The 18,124-nt window shown below is 44.6% G+C and overlaps 1 protein-coding gene across 1 annotated transcript in view; it reads right to left on the bottom strand.

Annotated features, from left to right (window-relative positions):
• The window catches only part of ABTB2 (ankyrin repeat and BTB domain containing 2), a 222,824-nt gene extending 208,379 nt beyond the window's left edge, over positions 1-14,445 (bottom strand). The window contains exon 1 of the mRNA XM_053720534.1: positions 13,243-14,445. Within this exon, the coding sequence (XP_053576509.1) occupies positions 13,243-14,086 (844 nt within the window). The 5' untranslated portion in view covers positions 14,087-14,445. The remainder of the gene's footprint in view (positions 1-13,242) is intronic.
• Between the last annotated feature and the right edge of the window lie 3,679 nt (positions 14,446-18,124).

The raw sequence follows: 18,124 nt of genomic DNA, 5'->3' as shown, positions 1-18,124 counted from the left end.
TGTCCAGAAAGGAAAACCTCAGGAACTTGTGGTGATCTCTGTGGATAGGAACATGAAGGTACGCATCCTTTAAATCCACTGTTGACATAAATTGACCCTCCTGGATCAATGGAAGAAATGCTACGAATGGTCTCCATCTTGAAAGATGGGACCCTGAGAAACTTGTTTATACTCTTGAGATAGTTCTGAAGGTTCCCTCCTTTTTGGGAACTACAAACAGATTTGAATAAAAAACCTGCCCCTGTTCCTGAATTGGAACAGGACAAACGACACTCAAGGAAGAAAGGTGTCGTAAAAACGCCCTTCTTTTTTTTTAAATCTTTGTTTTCATTGTCCATTGATTCTGAACAACTCGAATTAAAGATGATTCTGGCAACGGTGGGATCTAACCCACGCCTCCGAAGAGACTGGATGAATGAAAACAGAAAGTCTGCCCGCTACCTAAATCCGATCCTGTATCTGGGACATGGTCTTCATGCTGTCCTTGATTCAACAGCAGGCTAATTGGATCCTTATGAAATTTAATTCCATCAAGCCAGGATCCAACAAGGCCCTCTTGTAATGGATCGTTAAATTTCTTTGAAATAGAGCATACATCTGAATATCAAGGCTCTAACCATAAGGCTCAAAGAGCTAGGACAGAGAAAACTGAAAACTACACTTTCATGTTGATAACCTTACAGCAAGAATTTGAAATAAAGGAAGAAGACAAATTGAAAGTCCTTTATCCTATCCTGGATTTTGTCCAGGGGAGTTTCTGACTTAATAGCATCAGACAACGCATCAACCCAATATGTCATTGCACCAACTACAGCAGGAAAATACACAGCTAGATACCATTGTAAGCCCTGGTGTACATCCCTTTTCCAATTTACATTCATAGGACCTTAGAAAAAATCTAAATATTCTCTAAGGCAGTGCTTGACAAATATGTTCAAAAATTAGGAGCCAGTAAGAATATTAAGGAGCCAGGCATATTTTTAGGAGCCAGACAGTTGGATTTGTATATAGATATATGGAGAATACCCCAAAAATTTAGGAGCCAGGGGTAAAATTCTAGGAGCCAGTGGCTCCCAGGCTCCTGGGTTTGTCGAGCCCTGCTCTAAGGATATAGTAGTTCTCTTAGCCAAGCTGAAAAACTACTCCGATCACCCTAGGTAATGTTTACCCAGCCTCCTTAGCTGAGTCGGTTATGGGAAACCTCCCTTTAAATATAGGGAATGTGGTCCTTTTCCATTCCTTATAACTCACTGGCCACACTAGGATAGATTACACCGGTATAGTGCTAATGTTGAAAAATAATTCCTTTAGTAATGATAGCTTCCACGTTGGAAAAAACCCCAGACGGAGTATGAGAGGAAGCGCAGGACACTGCATGTAGGCCCTAACATTTTGTAGAGACTATAGGTTTATGTCATAAAGTGACCATTGGCAACATACTCCTAAATAGCAAACGCCTAAAAAGGAGAAGGTTCAGAAAAAAGAGTGTAATTTTTTAATAAAAATAAAACGTTAATGTCACTTTAAATTTTTTAAGCAACTTCTTATTTCTGTGTGCATAAACAATCCAATTAGTATGATAATCTTGCTGTTAACAGACATCGCTATGTACAATAAAGAAGCAATGACTAGAGCAACAATTCCCTTTGTAAGGAACCACAGAGCACTGCATGTGGGGCAGAAAAATCCCTTTACCAAGTCTTTGGCATGGATTGACCAATGTCAACGGACTCCTGAACAGCAAAAGTCTTAGAAGGAGAATTTACAATAAAAAATTGACACACCACAAAACGTTACTGTCTCTTTAAAATTTAAAGTAACATTAACTTTTGTGTGCTTCTGTGCATGTATAGGCCACAAAAAAATTTAAACACTTGAGGGAAAAATTTCTCAACCCCCCTATGAATAGATGAACAAGAGAAGAGATTAGCAGTTGCAATAACATAAAGGAGACAAGCCTTTAAAGAGCAACTTCTTTACTTAAATTAGGTTGCCTAGGAAAAACAAGAGGCAGAAAAATGTAAACCCTCAGACAATCCATATATACAAAGTTATGACTCAGCTGAAACGCTTTCATTGAAGCGCAAACACTGACAGCAATTCCATTCCGATAACCGGAAACATGAAGAAGAAAAAAAAAAGAAAAAAAAGTGTGCAGATGATCCTTCCGATGACCGATAACCGGAAGCTCAGGCAGGAAAGCATAACTAAACTGGTGTCAAACAAACTCCGCCCCTCGTGGGCGTGTGAAAGTTTAACTCCCGGGCGCCATCTTTGTTAAGTCACCGGGATAAAAACAACTGGGCAATCTACCTCACTTCTTATGTAGATTAAACAACACCATGAAGCTTAACACATCAAATAAGTAAAAACACACAGTACATTTGCATCTGCAACACAGTACCCAGACAAGCTCCGCCCTCCGTGGGCGTTTCAATAGTAATCTCCCGGTCTTTCAGCCATTGATATGGGAGAAAACAACTAACTGAGCCGTCATACTGCATGATTCGTTAAGTAACAGAAAAACACCCTCACACTGAGTTTCTGCCTAACAGTACATCGAATCCCTTGACTCAAATGATAAAAAGGGAATACTCACACTGAGCTCGAGCATTATAGCTCATATTAAATTTCCCGTTGGTTACCTATTAGTGAGGACTGCCAGAAGGAGAGCAACAATTAGCCCCAGTGCCTTACATACTGACCAAGTAACCCCTAGTACACTGGGAGACACATTTCTGCAGCCCCTATAAAGAGCCCATTATCACATAAGGTCTAGTATAGAAAATAAAGTGCTCCAACTTATTCTGAGTTTTCTTCCCCCAGAAATAAAGTTAGCACTTACCTTGAATGCTGTGCGACAGCATGGCCGTCCAGCAGGATTTCAGAGGTCCTCTCCCTCTCATAGCCCTGTGGACTAAGATCAGCCTGAGTTAAAAGCTCTTAGACTATCTGAATTAGGGCAGCAAAAAAGTATAGGAGGCGCAGTGAGAATTATGTCCCACCAGTTCCTATTGCTTTAAAGCCACCAAATGCCCTACTGAAGAGACTGATCTGGTCTAGGCTACACCACAGAACAAAGTATCACCACTGGTACTACTTTAAATATAATAAACACTTGATTGAAGAATCTTTACTAACACCTCACTTTGCCATCTCCTATCTCACTAACACAGGCAAAGAGAATGACTGGAGTGGGAGGGAAGGGAGGAGCTATATATACAGCTCTGCTGTGGTGCTCTTTGCCGCCTCCTGCTGGCCAGGAGGTGAATATCCCACAAGTAAGGATGAAATCCGTGGACTCGTATTTAAAAAAAGAAACGCATTAACTCTGAACTCACCTTCTTTTAGATACAATAACAAATTATTTTTTGTTAATTTCAGCCCTCAGTAAGAATGTGGATGAAAACGTTTGATGCTCATAACCCCTGTTACGTGGCGCCTACAGAACTGCTGCTATTTGCCTCAGCTGCAATACATTTATTAGCATCAGAATTTCCCGCTACTGATACTGTCAGCGCTATCATTATTTACTGGCGCAATCGCAGCAAAACAGCACCAGGGTTGTGATCTAGCACACGGCCAGCACACGCCGACACCCAATGCATCAAGAATTCTCAAAACCGAGACCTGTTAATTCCAATTATGTACAATTATGTCTCACTCAGCAATATCAGTCTTAAATGATCAGCTTTGGCAACACCGGCCCACAATGCCATCAGTTGCAATTTCCATGGAGAAACATTGTATGTTCTTTATGTGCGTTTTTAATGAATTTCCCATCCTTTAGCAACAAGAGCAGCCGCTGTTTGTATTAGGAAAATGTTTGAAACAGCTTCACTTAAAAAATGATTCAACAGGAAAATGGGAAACTTTCATTATTCACCTAGAGCAGCAATTGCAAACAACTTAAAGTGATTTACCATGACTAAAAATAAAGTCTAGTGTCTGTCATCAATTACTAAAACACGGGTGCTAAACTCACCCTTTTTGTGCTGAAGTATATCGGTAAAATCAGCGCCTCCGGTGGCCAGGGTATAGCTTTGTGACAAAGCCCAGTTTAGGATTAGCTTCATGGCACTCTGGACCTTGTAGTGACTCTAGATAGTGCACCTGGCATTTGCCGCACTTAGGGGCTGTGCTTCTTTGCAAATTCTGGTCAGAGGTCTCCGCAGCAGAAGGGAGAGTGCGCGGAATGCATCCTTAGAGAAATCTCTGCGGCTCACATCCCCTCTACCTGCCTTTCATATAAATCTACTGTTTCATATAAAAAATCTACCATTTCATGTAGAAAGTCTACAGCTTCATATAAACAAAATCTACTGCTTCATGTAATGTGACAATTACTGATATATACTGTGCATGTATTAACATTTATTGTGTGCACAGACCTTTTGTAATGTGACAGTTAAATAATGATATATACTGTGCACATATAAACATTTATTGTGTGCACAGACCTTTTGTAATGTGACAATTACTGATATATACTGTGCATATATAAACATTTGTTGTGTGTGCAGACCTTTTGTAATGTGAGAATTACTGATATATACTGTGCATATATAAACATTTATTGTGTGCACAGACCTTTTGTAATGTGACAATTACTGATATATACTGTGCATATATAAACATTTATTGTGTGCACAGACCTTTTGTAATGTGACAATTACTGATATATACTGTGCATATATAAACATTTATTGTGTGCACAGACCTTTTGTAATGTGACAATTACTGATATATACTGTGCATATATAAACATTTATTGTGTGCACAGACCTTTTGTAATGTGACAATTACTGATATATACTGTGCATATATAAACATTTGTTGTGTGTGCAGACCTTTTGTAATGTGACAATTACTGATATATACTGTGCATATATAAACATTTATTGTGTGCACAGACCTTTTGTAATGTGACAATTACTGATATATACTGTGCATATATAAACATTTATTGTGTGCACAGACCTTTTGTAATGTGACAATTACTGATATATACTGTGCATATATAAACATTTATTGTGTGCACAGACCTTTTGTAATGTGACAATTACTGATATATACTGTGCATATATAAACATTTGTTGTGTGTGCAGACCTTTTGTAATGTGACAATTACTGATATATACTGTGCATATATAAACATTTGTTGTGTGTGCAGACCTTTTGTAATGTGACAATTACTGATATATACTGTGCATATATAAACATTTATTGTGTGCACAGACCTTTTGTAATGTGACAATTACTGATATATACTGTGCATATATAAACATTTGTTGTGTGTGCAGACCTTTTGTAATGTGAGAATTACTGATATATACTGTGCATATATAAACATTTATTGTGTGCACAGACCTTTTGTAATGTGAGAATTACTGATATATACTGTGCATATATAAACATTTATTGTGTGCACAGACCTTTTGTAATGTGACACTAAAATTGACAGTACACTGTAAAATTGTTTTTCCATTAATGTATTTTAAATGACTACCACCTGCAGAGTATAACATATTTGAGAAATTGCATTTTCGGGTTTATTTGTGTATATGAAGTAGCTGGTTTTGTGATTTGAAACTCAGCCTATTACAAGGGGTTGAACATAAGGTATTATCAGATCTCATTATGTTATAGGTTTGTGTAAACAGACTTGCTTCCTTATCTTATAATTGTCTGGAACACCAAAGCTCAATACATAGAGAGAACAATGGGAAATTATTATTTTATTATTTAACTATCCTGCATCCCACTGAGAGTGTAACTTCTTCTGCTGACTGTGTTTACTTAGGCTTGCCAATAGCATATACTCCAGTATCAAAACTTTCAGTATAGGTTGGGAAACCACAAGCTAAATCAGCTATTTCAAGTGCTGAAATAGGAGTAAAGGAGCCACTTGCAACCAATTTAATACACTCTAGCAGGTAAAAAGGATCATTGGGAATAATTTAAAGGGGAGAAAGTTTTGGGATGAACTGTCCCTTATATATACTGTGCACATATAAACATTTATTGTGTGCACAGACCTTTTGTAATGTGACAATTACTGATATATACTGTGCATATATAAACATTTGTTGTGTGTGCAGACCTTTTGTAATGCAGCACTTAATTACTGATATATACTGTGCGTATATAAAAATTTATTGTGTTTGCAAGACCTTTTCTAATGCAGCACTTAAAGGGACACTGAACCCAATTTTTTCTTTCGTGATTCAGATAGAGCATGAAATTTTAAGCAACTTTCTAATTTACTCCTATTATCAAATTTTCTTCATTCTCTTGGTATCTTTATTTGAAATGCAAGAATCTAAGTCTAGATACCGGCCCATTTTTGGTGAACAACCTGGGTTGTTCTTGCTGATTGGTGGATAAATTCATCCACCAAGAAAAAAAGTGCTGTCCAGAGTTCTGAACAACAAAAAAAGCTTAGATGCCTTATTTTTAAAATAAAGATACCAAAAGAATGAAGAAACGTTGATAACAGGAGTGAAATAGAAAGTTGCTTAAAATTGCATGCTCTATCTGAATCAAGAAAGAAAAAATTTGGGTTCAGTGTCCCTTTAATTACTGATATATACTGTGCATATATACATATTTATTGTGTGTGTAGATCTTTTGTAATGCGGCACTTGATTACTGATACATACTGTGTATATATAAACATGTATTGTGTGCACAGACCTTTTGTAATAAAGCACTTAAAGGGACAGTAAACGTACAGAATAATCTTATATAATTCTGCACATAGTGCAGAATTATATAACATTATCTTAGCGGTAACTTCATGAATTGCTAGCATTGACAGTTTTTTTCAGTCTAAAGTTGGGCTCCGCTCCAGGATCTACTGAGTGGTTCTTGGATTTTCAAAGTGCTATTCACGGGCGTGCTGGCTAGTTACAGCATGCCAGATTGCGCCATTGGACTGAATGTAGCTCGCTCCCGCTACCAGACCAGAGTGGGAACGAGCTACATTTAGTCTAATAGCGCGATCGGGTGTGCTGTGACTTGCCAGCACGCCTGCGAATAGCACTTTAAAAATCCAAGATTCGCCCAGTAGATCCTGGAGCGGAGTCCAACTTTAGACTGAAAAAAATTGTCAATGCTTGTAATTTATGAAGTTATCGCTAAGATGATGTTATATAATTCTACACTATGTGCAGAAGTATATAACATTATTTTGTACGTTTACTGTTCCTTTAATTACTAATATATACTGTGCATATATAAACATTTATTGTGTGTGCAGACCTTTTGTAATCTAAATCTAAGATCAAAATGTTCAACAATTTTAAATTTATAATATAACACTTCTGTTTTATTTGTAGCAATACAAAAAGTTACTTTCTAATAAAAAAACATTCAGTGATTCTATTTCTCTGGTGGTGGAATGATCTTAAACCACTGTCTCGCTATGGGGCGTGGATACTGCATTTTCATATGGGAAGGAGATGCATACATTACAAAGTGCACAATGAAATTTGTATTTTAAAAATCTTACAAAACAAATAATTGAACCATTCCCTTAAAAATAAACAGGAAAAATGTATTGTTAAAGGGACACTGAAACCAAATTTTATCTTTCGTGATTCAGATAGAGCATGCAATTTTAAGCAACTTTCTAATTTACTCCTATTATCAATTTTTCTTCGTTCTCTTGCTATCTTTATTTGAATAAGAATGCATCTAAGCTTTTTTTTTTTGGTTCAGTACTCTGGACAGCACTTTTTTATTGGTGGATGAATTTATCCATCAATCAGCAAGAACAACCCAGGTTGTTCACCAAAAATGGGCCGGCATCTAAACTTACATTCTTGCATTTCAAATAAAGATAGCAAGAGAATGAAGAAAATTTGATAATAGGAGTAAATTAGAAAGTTGCTTAAAATGTCATGTTCTATCTGAATCACAAAAGAAAAAAATTGGGTTCAGTGTCCCTTTAAGGTACATAAAAAATCATAACAAAATTCTTTACCAAAAATCTTTTTTTTTTTTAAACAATTTAAAATTCCTATATAAATTACACAGAAATAAATCATAAATATGTACAGTGTAAATCGTAATTTAAGTAGACTGGATGTGCAAAAATCACTTAGAAATTCGTACTTATAAGTACAAAATACAAAGCGTAATTGTTTTTTTTGTGAAATGGTCTGAACATGGGCGTTCCTTGGGTGTGTATGAAATTGTTTCTCTAATCCCAGCGTAATTCTGTAAAGATCTTTGCACTACAGATCTGTTTTTTCTTGCAAATTAAAAGATAGTGAGGTTTGCTCAAAACACTCAAAATATTTATAAACCTAAAAGAAAAACACATGCATACGAAATATAGGCGATTGTAAGAGGCTATACACAGAATGTAGCACAATGTGATTTTTTTATATTGGCTGCAGGATTTTGAAAGTACCCCCGCTCCCTGCTAACTTAGCTTTATGGAGCAAAGTGTCCCTTTTCAGCGAGCTCCATTACTTTATATAGGAGACATCTTGCTACTCGCAGGGACTGCACCTTTTAATGATAATTCTACCAGGGCAGCCGCGAGGATTGGTGCGAAAAACGGGCCCTAAATATGCACATATGCACTAAACACACATACAATAAACACATGCACTATACACACACATGCACAACTAGGAAAAGCTGCCTATAGGCAACTGCTTACTTTGCCTAATGACAAATGTGGTGCAGCTATATTCCCAATAATGTTACCTCTAATCACAGACACAACCCAGAGGCTGACTCCGATCCTGCAGCAACTTCAGCACATGTTATACAATGCCAATGTCACATTACAGAAACAAAAGGGACACAGTCTGGCACTTTTACTGAGGCAGACGTATATAAGCAGGTGTCTGATGTGTGAGTGACTTGCAGACGTCCCTCTAACAAAGTAAATATATGCGTATAACTGTCAGGGGAGCAACGGCTGAACTTGCCATATGCTATGCACTGTGCGGTCCTGGCTGTGAGAGGACAAGAAATGACAAGAGAGTTTGCCATCAGCAGTGATGTATTTAGTTTAATGCTGCCCTAGGCACTGAGAATTCTGCTACTCTAAAACCCTTAGATATTTCTCACAACCAGAGGCCAGGAGCATACAGAGGGTTAATATGCCTAACAACTAATACTCATTGATTTTGTTGTAAAATGAATAAATGATCTGGAGAGCACTGGAGTGGTAAGGCATCATTCCATAGAACTACCCTTTATAATGTGCTCCCCTAGGCACAGGTCTAGTTCACCCTCAAGAACCAAACTGGCATATGCACACAGACTCCTAACAAGCTCTATATAAGGTGCTGGCACATTGTCTCACCCACAGCAGCAGGTTCTGAAGCCAGCTGGGCATCACTAGTAATACACAGGTACCATGTGTTATGAGGGGCACACTATTTGCATTGTATGTTGGTGACTTGTGGGCACAGAGGCATTTACACAAGTCACATCTCAGGTTACACAGAACTACAGACTGCCAACTAGCTGATCCTGGTGCTGTGCTGAGACTCTGGCTACAAGTCAGACACTAAAGCAGAATGTGAGGCACCTAACTGGGTCATGGCTGTGCCTTATAAATGTAGGTATTCGCTAAGATACACCAAGCTCCAGAGTAACAAGTCACCCGAAGTCATATAATATAATTCTGGTGCATTAGTTAATGGAGGCTCTATCAGTAACTCTGCACAGTAGAACAGAAATACAGCTCTTGGTGTCAGCTTAAACCCTCTCAGGCTCATCCAGCCTCCCCATATTACCTACTAAAATATAACTGTATGTGAACCCCAAGCATTCCTGTATTCCTTACCTCCCCTACAGGGTGTCTGCCCATATTACCTACTGAAGTATAACTGTATGTGTACCCAGACATTTCTGTATTCCTTACATCTCTCCTGGGAGTCTGCCCATATTACCTACTGAAGTATAACTGTATGTGTACCCCACACATTCCTGTATTCCTTACCTCCCCTACTGGGTATCTGCCCGTATTACCTACTGAAGTATAACTGTATGTGTACCCAGACATTTCTGTATTCCTTACATCTCTCCTGGGAGTCTGCCCATATTACCTACTGAAGTATAACTGTATGTGTACCCCACACATTCCTGTATTCCTTACCTCCCCTACTGGGTATCTGCCCGTATTACCTACTGAAGTATAACTGTATGTGTACCCCAGACATTCCGATATTCCTTACCTCCCTACTGGGTATCTGCCCATATTACCTACTGAAGTATAACTGTATGTGTACCCCAAACATACCTGTATTCCTTACCTCCCTAGTGGGTATCTGCCCATATTACCTACTGAAGTATAACTGTATGTGTACTCCAGACATTCCTGTATTCCTTACCTCCCTACTGGGTGTCTGCCCATATTACCTACTGAAGTATAACTGTATGTGTACCCCAGACATTCCTGTATTCCTTACCTCCCCTACAGGGTGTCTGCCCATATTACCTACTGAAGTATAACTGTATGTGCACCCCAGACATTTCTGTATTCCTTACATCTCTCCTGGGAGTCTGCCCATATTACCTACTGAAGTACAACTGTATGTGTACCCCACACATTCCTGTATTTCTTACCTCCCCTACAGGGTGTCTGCCCATATTACCTACTGAAGTATAACTGTATGTGCACCCCAGACATTTCTGTATTCCTTACATCTCTCCTGGGTGTCTGCCCATATTACCTACTGAAGTATAACTGTATGTCTACCCCACACATTCCTGTATTCCTTACCTCCCTACTGGGTATCTGCCCATATTACCTACTGAAGTATAACTGTATGTGTACCCCAAAAAAATTCCTGTATTCCTTACCTCCCCTACTGGGTATCTGTTCATATTACCTACTGAAGTATAACTGTATGTGTAACCCAGACATTCCTGTATTCCTTACCTCCCTACTGGGTATCTGTTCATATTACCTACTGAAGTATAACTGTATGTGTACCCCAGACATTCCTGTATTCCTTACATCTCTACTGAATGCCTGCCCATATTACCTACTGAAGTATAACTGTATGTGTACCCCAGACATTCCTGTATTCCTTACATCTCTACTGAGTGCCTGCCCATATTACCTACTGAAGTATAACTGTATGTGTACCCCAGACATTCCTATATTCCTTACCTCCCTACTGGGTATCTGCCCATATTACCTACTGAAGTATAACTGCATGTGTACCCCAAACATACCTGTATTCCTTACCTCCCCTACTGGGTATCTGCCCATATTACCTACTGAAGTATAACTGTATGTGTACCCCAGACATTCCTATATTCCTTACCTCCCTACTGGGTATCTGCCCATATTACCTACTGAAGTATAACTGTATGTGTACCCCAAACATACCTGTATTCCTTACCTCCCTAGTGGGTATCTGCCCATATTACCTACTGAAGTATAACTGTATGTGTACCCCAGACATTCCTGTATTCCTTACCTCCCTACTGGCTGTCTGCCCATATTACCTACTGAAGTATAACTGTATGTGTACCCCAGACATTCCTGTATTCCTTACCTCCCTACTGAGTGCCTGCCCATATTACCTACTAAAATATAATTGTATGTATACCCCAGACATTTCTGTATTCCTTACATCTCTAGTGGGTGTCTGCCCATATTACCTACTGAAGTATAACTGTATGTCTACCCCACACATTCCTGTATTCCTTACCTCCCTACTGGGTATCTGCCCATATTACCTACTGAAGTATAACTGTATGTGAACCCCAAAAATCCCTGTATTCCTTACCTCCCCTACTGGGTATCTGTTCATATTACCTACTGAAGTATAACTGTATGTGTACCCCAGACATTCCTGTATTCCTTACATCTCTACTGAGTGCCTGCCCATATTACCTACTGAAGTATAACTGTATGTGTACCCCAGACATTTCTGTATTCCTTACATCTCTACTGAGTGCCTGCCCATATTACCTACTGAAGTATAACTGTATGTGTACCCCAGACATTTCTGTATTCCTTACATCTCTACTGAGTGCCTGCCCATATTACCTACTGAAGTATAACTGTATGTGTACCCCAGACATTTCTGTATTCCTTACCTCCCCTACTGGGTATCTGCCCATATTACCTACTGAAGTATAACTGTATGTGTACCCCAGACATTCCTGTATTCCTTACCTCCCCTACTGGTTATCTGCCCATGTTACCTACTGAAGTATAACTGTGTGTGTACCCCAGACATTCCTGTATTCCTTACCTCCCCTACTGGTTATCTGCCCATATTACCTACTGAAGTATAACTGTATGTGTACCCCAGACATTCCTGTATTCCTTACCTCCCCTACTGGTTATCTGCCCATATTACCTACTGAAGTACACCTGTATGTGTACCCCAGACATTCCTGTATTCCTTACATCCCTACTGGTTATCTGCCCATATTACCTGCTGAAGTATAACTATATGTGTACCCCAGACATTCCTATATTCCTTACATCCCTACTGGGTATCTGTTCATATTACCTACTGAAGTATAACTGTATGTGTACCCCAGACATTCCTGTATTCCTTACCTCCCCTACTGGGTGTCTGCCCATATTACCTACTGAAGTATAACTGTATATGTACCCCAAACATTCCTGTATTTCTTACCTCCCCTACTGGGTATCTGCCCCTATTACCTACTGAAGTATAACTGTATGTGTACCCCAGACATTACTGTATTCCTTACCTCCCCTACTGGGCATCTGCCCCTATTACATACTGAAGTATAACTGTATGTGTACCTCAGACATTCCTGTATTCCTTACCTCCCCTCCTGGGTGTCTGCCCATATTACCTACTGAAGTATAACTGTATGTGTACCCCAAACATTCCTGTATTCCTTACCTCCTCTACTGGGTATCTGCCCATATTACCCACTGAAGTATAACTGTATGTGTACCCCTGACATTCCTGTATTCCTTACCTCCCCTACTAGGTATCTGTTCATATTACCTACTGAGGTATAACTGTTTGTGTACCCCAGACATTCCTGTATTCCTTACCTCCCCTACTAGAAGTCTTTTTCCATGCAACTCCTGCCTTACACAAAAATTACATCAAAGCTGTTACCCTCCAACTTGAAATCATAATTCCTTAAAATAATAAAGTGGGATCTTAAGGCTGTATTACTGATAGATAATTCTCTAGAAAATTAGTGCATGTAGATGATGTAGGCCAATGACTCCCCAATCAATACAGTGCTCAGGGAACTTACCATTGGCGTTCTTGCCACAGATAAGGTGCTCATAAGGTTGGAGGATTCCCCAAAGTTCTACATCATTGTTAATTGCCATCTCTAATATTTCCAGCGAGATTTCAGCCACATCGGGTCCCTGGCTTGCCACGACTCGTTTTTTAATCTCATGCACCAGGTTCTCCATGCAAGATGCCAAGCAGATGGCTGCATACTCGTGTATCCGCACTGAGATTCTTGTATCCACCATCCACCTGAAGAATCTGCCCACAGAGAGCATCAGGCCACAGCGAGCTGACTTTCCCCTGCGGAGCCTGTCCCCCGCGTTCATACTGTGGCAGGACAGGGCTCTGACAGTGGCCACGGTACAGCTTTGTGACAAAGCCCAGCTTAGGATTAGCTTCACGGCACTCTGGACCTCGTAGCGAGTGCACCTGGCATGTGCCACACTGAGGCGCTGGGCTTCTCTGCAAATTCTGATCAGAGGTCTCCGCAGCAGAAGGGACAATGCGCGGAACGCATCCTTAGTGAACTCTCCGCGGCTCACATCCCCTCTACCTGCCCTGAGGAGCCCTCCTATGTCCTCATCCGTCCAGGGAAACTCCTCCAGCTCAGGCAGCCGGTGGCACCTGGACAGCATATCTGCCAGCTCAGGGTCCTCAGTATTCATGGTGTCCCAGCTGCTGTGCCTACTGTTCAGGGACCCTGAGTGATAACACCAGCTCCCTCGTGCCAATACCAGTGGCTGAGAGTTGGATTTGGATGAGGAGAGGCTGAGGGACCTGTAGGAATTTTCTGCCCCATAGCCGGAGTCTAAAGTAAGGTCCTCCAGGGTCTGTAAGGTAGAGCTGTATGTGCCAGCCATAGACGCTGCTGTTGTGGCCCCACACAAACCGCTGAGCGCTCCTCACCCGACCAGTTCTGCGCACTGTAATGTAGCTGACAAACTGATTCCCATCTTATTGTGAGGTGCAAAGAGACGGCCACAATAAATCACAAAGTGGAGCTGGGACCAGTGGTGTTTCCATGCTGGGAAGTGCTGAAAAACATCTAGAAGTGGCTCTTCTCCCCCAGCCCAACCTCTTTCCGGGTAAATGTGATCTGTGGCTCACAGACCATAAGGCATGGAAAGGGTCAATCAGTCCTGAATGAAGGTCTCAGAGGAGCATCCCCCCTCCCCACAGCTACCACAGCTACAGTACCCCCCCTCACACATGCACAGCAGGAGAAGCTTTCTACAACTTAACTCAGTGTCTGGCAAATCCTGTGCAACTCGGGCCCCCAGCCAAGCCCCTTTCCATGAGCAGTGAAATAAAAGCCAGGCTGGTGCTGGGAAGGTGAATGTGGCTATTCAGTGCAGGGAAGTGTCCTGTGTGCCGTGCTCAGGCTGCTGCTGCTGAGCTCACTTTGTGCACATTGTAAAGGTCATGCCACCCCTGTCACCTCCTGCTGCCCCGTCACCTCTTGTAAACTCCTACTACCTCTGCCACCCCTATCACATCTCACCACCCCCTGTAACCTTGTGTTACACACTAAACCCCCTGTAATTTCCTAAAACTCTCTGAGAGCATCTGTGACCTTCTGCCACCCCTCTCAGTTATTGCCACCTTCTGCCAACTCTTGCCACCTCTCCCCCTCTCTGGGCATCAGAACCCTGCATACAGCTCCCCCTCTCTCTGGGCATAAGAACCCTGCACACAGATCCCCCTCTCTCTGGGCATCAGAGCCCTGCACACAGCTCCCCCTCTCTGGACATCAGAGCCCTGCTCACAGCTCCCCCCCCCTCTCTGGGCATCAGAGCCCATCATACAGCTCCCCCCCTCTCTGGGTATCCGAACCCTGTACACAGCTCCCCCCTTTGGGCATCAGAACCCTGCACACAGCTCCCCCTCTCTGGGTATCAGAACCTTACACACAGCCCCGCCCCTCTTAGCATCAGAACCCTTCACCCAGCCCCCCCCTCTCTGGGCATCAGAGCCCTGTACACCGCCACCTCCCCTGGGCATCAGAGCCCTGCACACAGCTCCCCCTCTCTGGGCATCAGAACCCTGCACACAGCCCCCACCCCTCTGGGCATCAGAGCCCTGCACACAGCTCCCCCCTCTCTGGGCATCAGAACCCTGCACACAGCTCCCCCTCTCTGGGCATCAGAACCCTGCACACAGCCCCCACCCCTCTGGGCATCAGAACCCTGCACACAGCTCTCCCCTCAAAGGGCATCAGAGCCCAGCTCACAGCTACCCCCCTCTCTGGGCATCAGAACCCTGCACACAGCTCCCCCCTCTCTGGGCATCAGAACCCTGCACACAGCTCCCCCCTCTCTGGATATCAGAACCCTGCACACAGCCTTCCTCCCCCCTCTGGGCATCAGAACCCTCCACATAGCTACCCCTCTCAGGGCATCAAAACCCTGCATACACCTCCCCCCTCTCTGGGTATCAGAATCCTACACACAGCCCCCCCCCCCCCCCTCTGGGCATCAGTACTCTGCACATAGCTCCCCCTCTCAGGGCATCAGAACCCTGCATACACCTCCCCCCTCTGGGCATCAGAGCCCTGCACACAGCCCCACCCCTCTTAGCATCAGAACCCTGCACCCAGCCCCCCCCCCCTCTATGGGCATCAGAGCCCTGTACACCGCCACCTCCCCTGGGCATCAGAGCCCTGCACACAGCTCCCCCTCTCTGGGCATCAGAACTCTGCACACAGCCCCCACCCCTCTGGGCATCAGAGCCCTGCACACAGCTCTCCCCCTCTCTGGGCATCAGAACCCTGCACACAGCTCCCCCTCTCTGGGCATCAGAACCCTGCACACAGCCCCCACCCCTCTGGGCATCAGAACCCTGCACACAGCTCCCCCCTCAATGGGCATCAGAGCCCAGCTCACAGCTACCCCCCTCTCTGGGCATCAGAACCCTGCACACAGCTCTCCCCCTCTCTGGGCATCAGAACCCTGCAAACAGCTCCCCCCTCTCTGGGTATCAGAACCCTGCACACAGCCTTCCTCCCCCCTCTGGGCATCAGAACCCTGCACATAGCTCCCCCTCTCAGGGCATCAAAACCCTGCATACACCTCCCCCCTCTCTGGGTATCAGAATCCTACACACAACCCCTCCCCCCATCTGGGCATCAGTACCCTGCACATAACTCCCCCTCTCAGGGCATCAGAACCCTGCATACACCTCCCCCCTATGGGCATCAGAGCCCTGCACACAGCTCCCCCTCTCTGGGCATCAGAGCCCTGCACATAGCTCCCCCCTCTCTGGGTATCAGAGCCCTGCACACAGCTACCCCCTCTCTGGGCATCAGAGCCCTGCTTACATCTCCCCCCCTCTCTGGACATCAGAGCCCTGCACACAGCTCCCCCCCCCCCTCTGGGCATCAGAGCCCTGCACACAGCTCCCCCATCTCTGGGCATCAGAACCCTGTACACAGCTCCCCCCTCTGAGCTTCAGAAACCTGCACACAGCTCCCCCCCCCTCTCTGGGTATCCAAACCCTGCACACAGCTCCCCCTCTCTGGGCATCAGAACCTTGTGCACAGCTCCCCCCTCTGGGTTCAGAGCCCTGCACACAGTTCCCCCCTCTCTGGGCATCAGAGCCCTGTACACATCTCCCCCCCTCTCTGGGTATCAGAACCCTGCACACAGCCTTCCTCCCCCCTCTGGGCATCAGAACCCTGCACATAGCTCCCCCTCTCAGGGCATCAAAACCCTGCATATACCTCCCCCTCTCTGGGTATCAGAATCCTACACACAGCACCCCCCCCTCTGGGCATCAGTACCCTGCACATAGCTCCCCCTCTCAGGGCATCAGAACCCTGCATACACCTCCCCCCTCTCTGGGTATCAGAATCCTACACACAGCCCCCCCCCCTCTGGGCATCAGTACCCTGCACATAGCTCCCCCTCTCAGGGCATCAGAGCCCTGCACACAGCTCCCCCCCCCCTCTGGGCATCAGAGCCCTGCACACAGCTCCCCCATCTCTGGGCATCAGAACCCTGTACACAGCTCCCCCCCCTCTGAGCTTCAGAAACCTGCACACAGCACCCCCCCCCCCTCTGGGCATCAGAGCCCTGTACACCGCCCCCTCCCCCTCTGGGCATCAGAGCCTTACAAACAGCTCCACCTCTCTGGGCATCAGAGTCCTGCACACAGCTCCCCCCCCCCCTCTGGGCATCAGAGCCCTGCACACAGCTCCCCCCTCTGAGCATCAGAAACCTGCACACAGCCCCCCCTCTGAGCATCAGAACCCTGCACACAGCACCCCCCGCCCTCTGGGCATCAGAGCCCTGTAAACCGCCCCCCCCCCTCTGGGCATCAGAGCCTTACACACAGCTCCCCCTCTCTGGGCATCAGAGCCCTGCACACAGCCCCCCCCCTCTGGGCATCAGAGCCTTACACACAGCTCTCCCCTCTCTGGGCATCAGAGCCCTGCACACAGCTACCCCCCTCTCTGGGCATCAGAACCCTGCACACAGCTCCCTCTCTGGGCATCAGAGCCCTGCACATAGCTCCCCCCCTCTGGGTATCAGAGCCCTGCACACAGCTCCCCCTCTCTGGGCATCAGAGCCCTGCACACAGCTCCCCCTCTCTGGGCATCAGACCCCTGCACACAGTCCCCCCCTCTCTGGGCATCAGAGCCCTGCTCACAGCTCCTCCCCTCTCTGGGCATCAGAACCCTGCACACAGCTCTCCCCGTCTCTGGGCATCAGAACCCTGCACACAGCTCCCCCTCTCTGAGCATCAGAACCCTGCACACAGCTCCCTCTCTGGGCATCAGAACCCTGCACACAGCCCCCACCCCTCTGGGCATCAGAGCCCTGCACACAGCTCTCCCCTCTCTGGGCATCAGAACCCTGCACACAGCTCCCCCTCTCTGAGCATCAGAACCCTGCACACAG

This window comes from Bombina bombina, chromosome 7 (assembly GCF_027579735.1).
Source record: "Bombina bombina isolate aBomBom1 chromosome 7, aBomBom1.pri, whole genome shotgun sequence".
NCBI classification, from domain to species: Eukaryota; Metazoa; Chordata; class Amphibia; order Anura; family Bombinatoridae; genus Bombina; species Bombina bombina.
The sequence above is the reverse complement of the archived record's forward strand: the minus strand, read 5'-3'. Positions and strand labels throughout refer to the sequence as shown.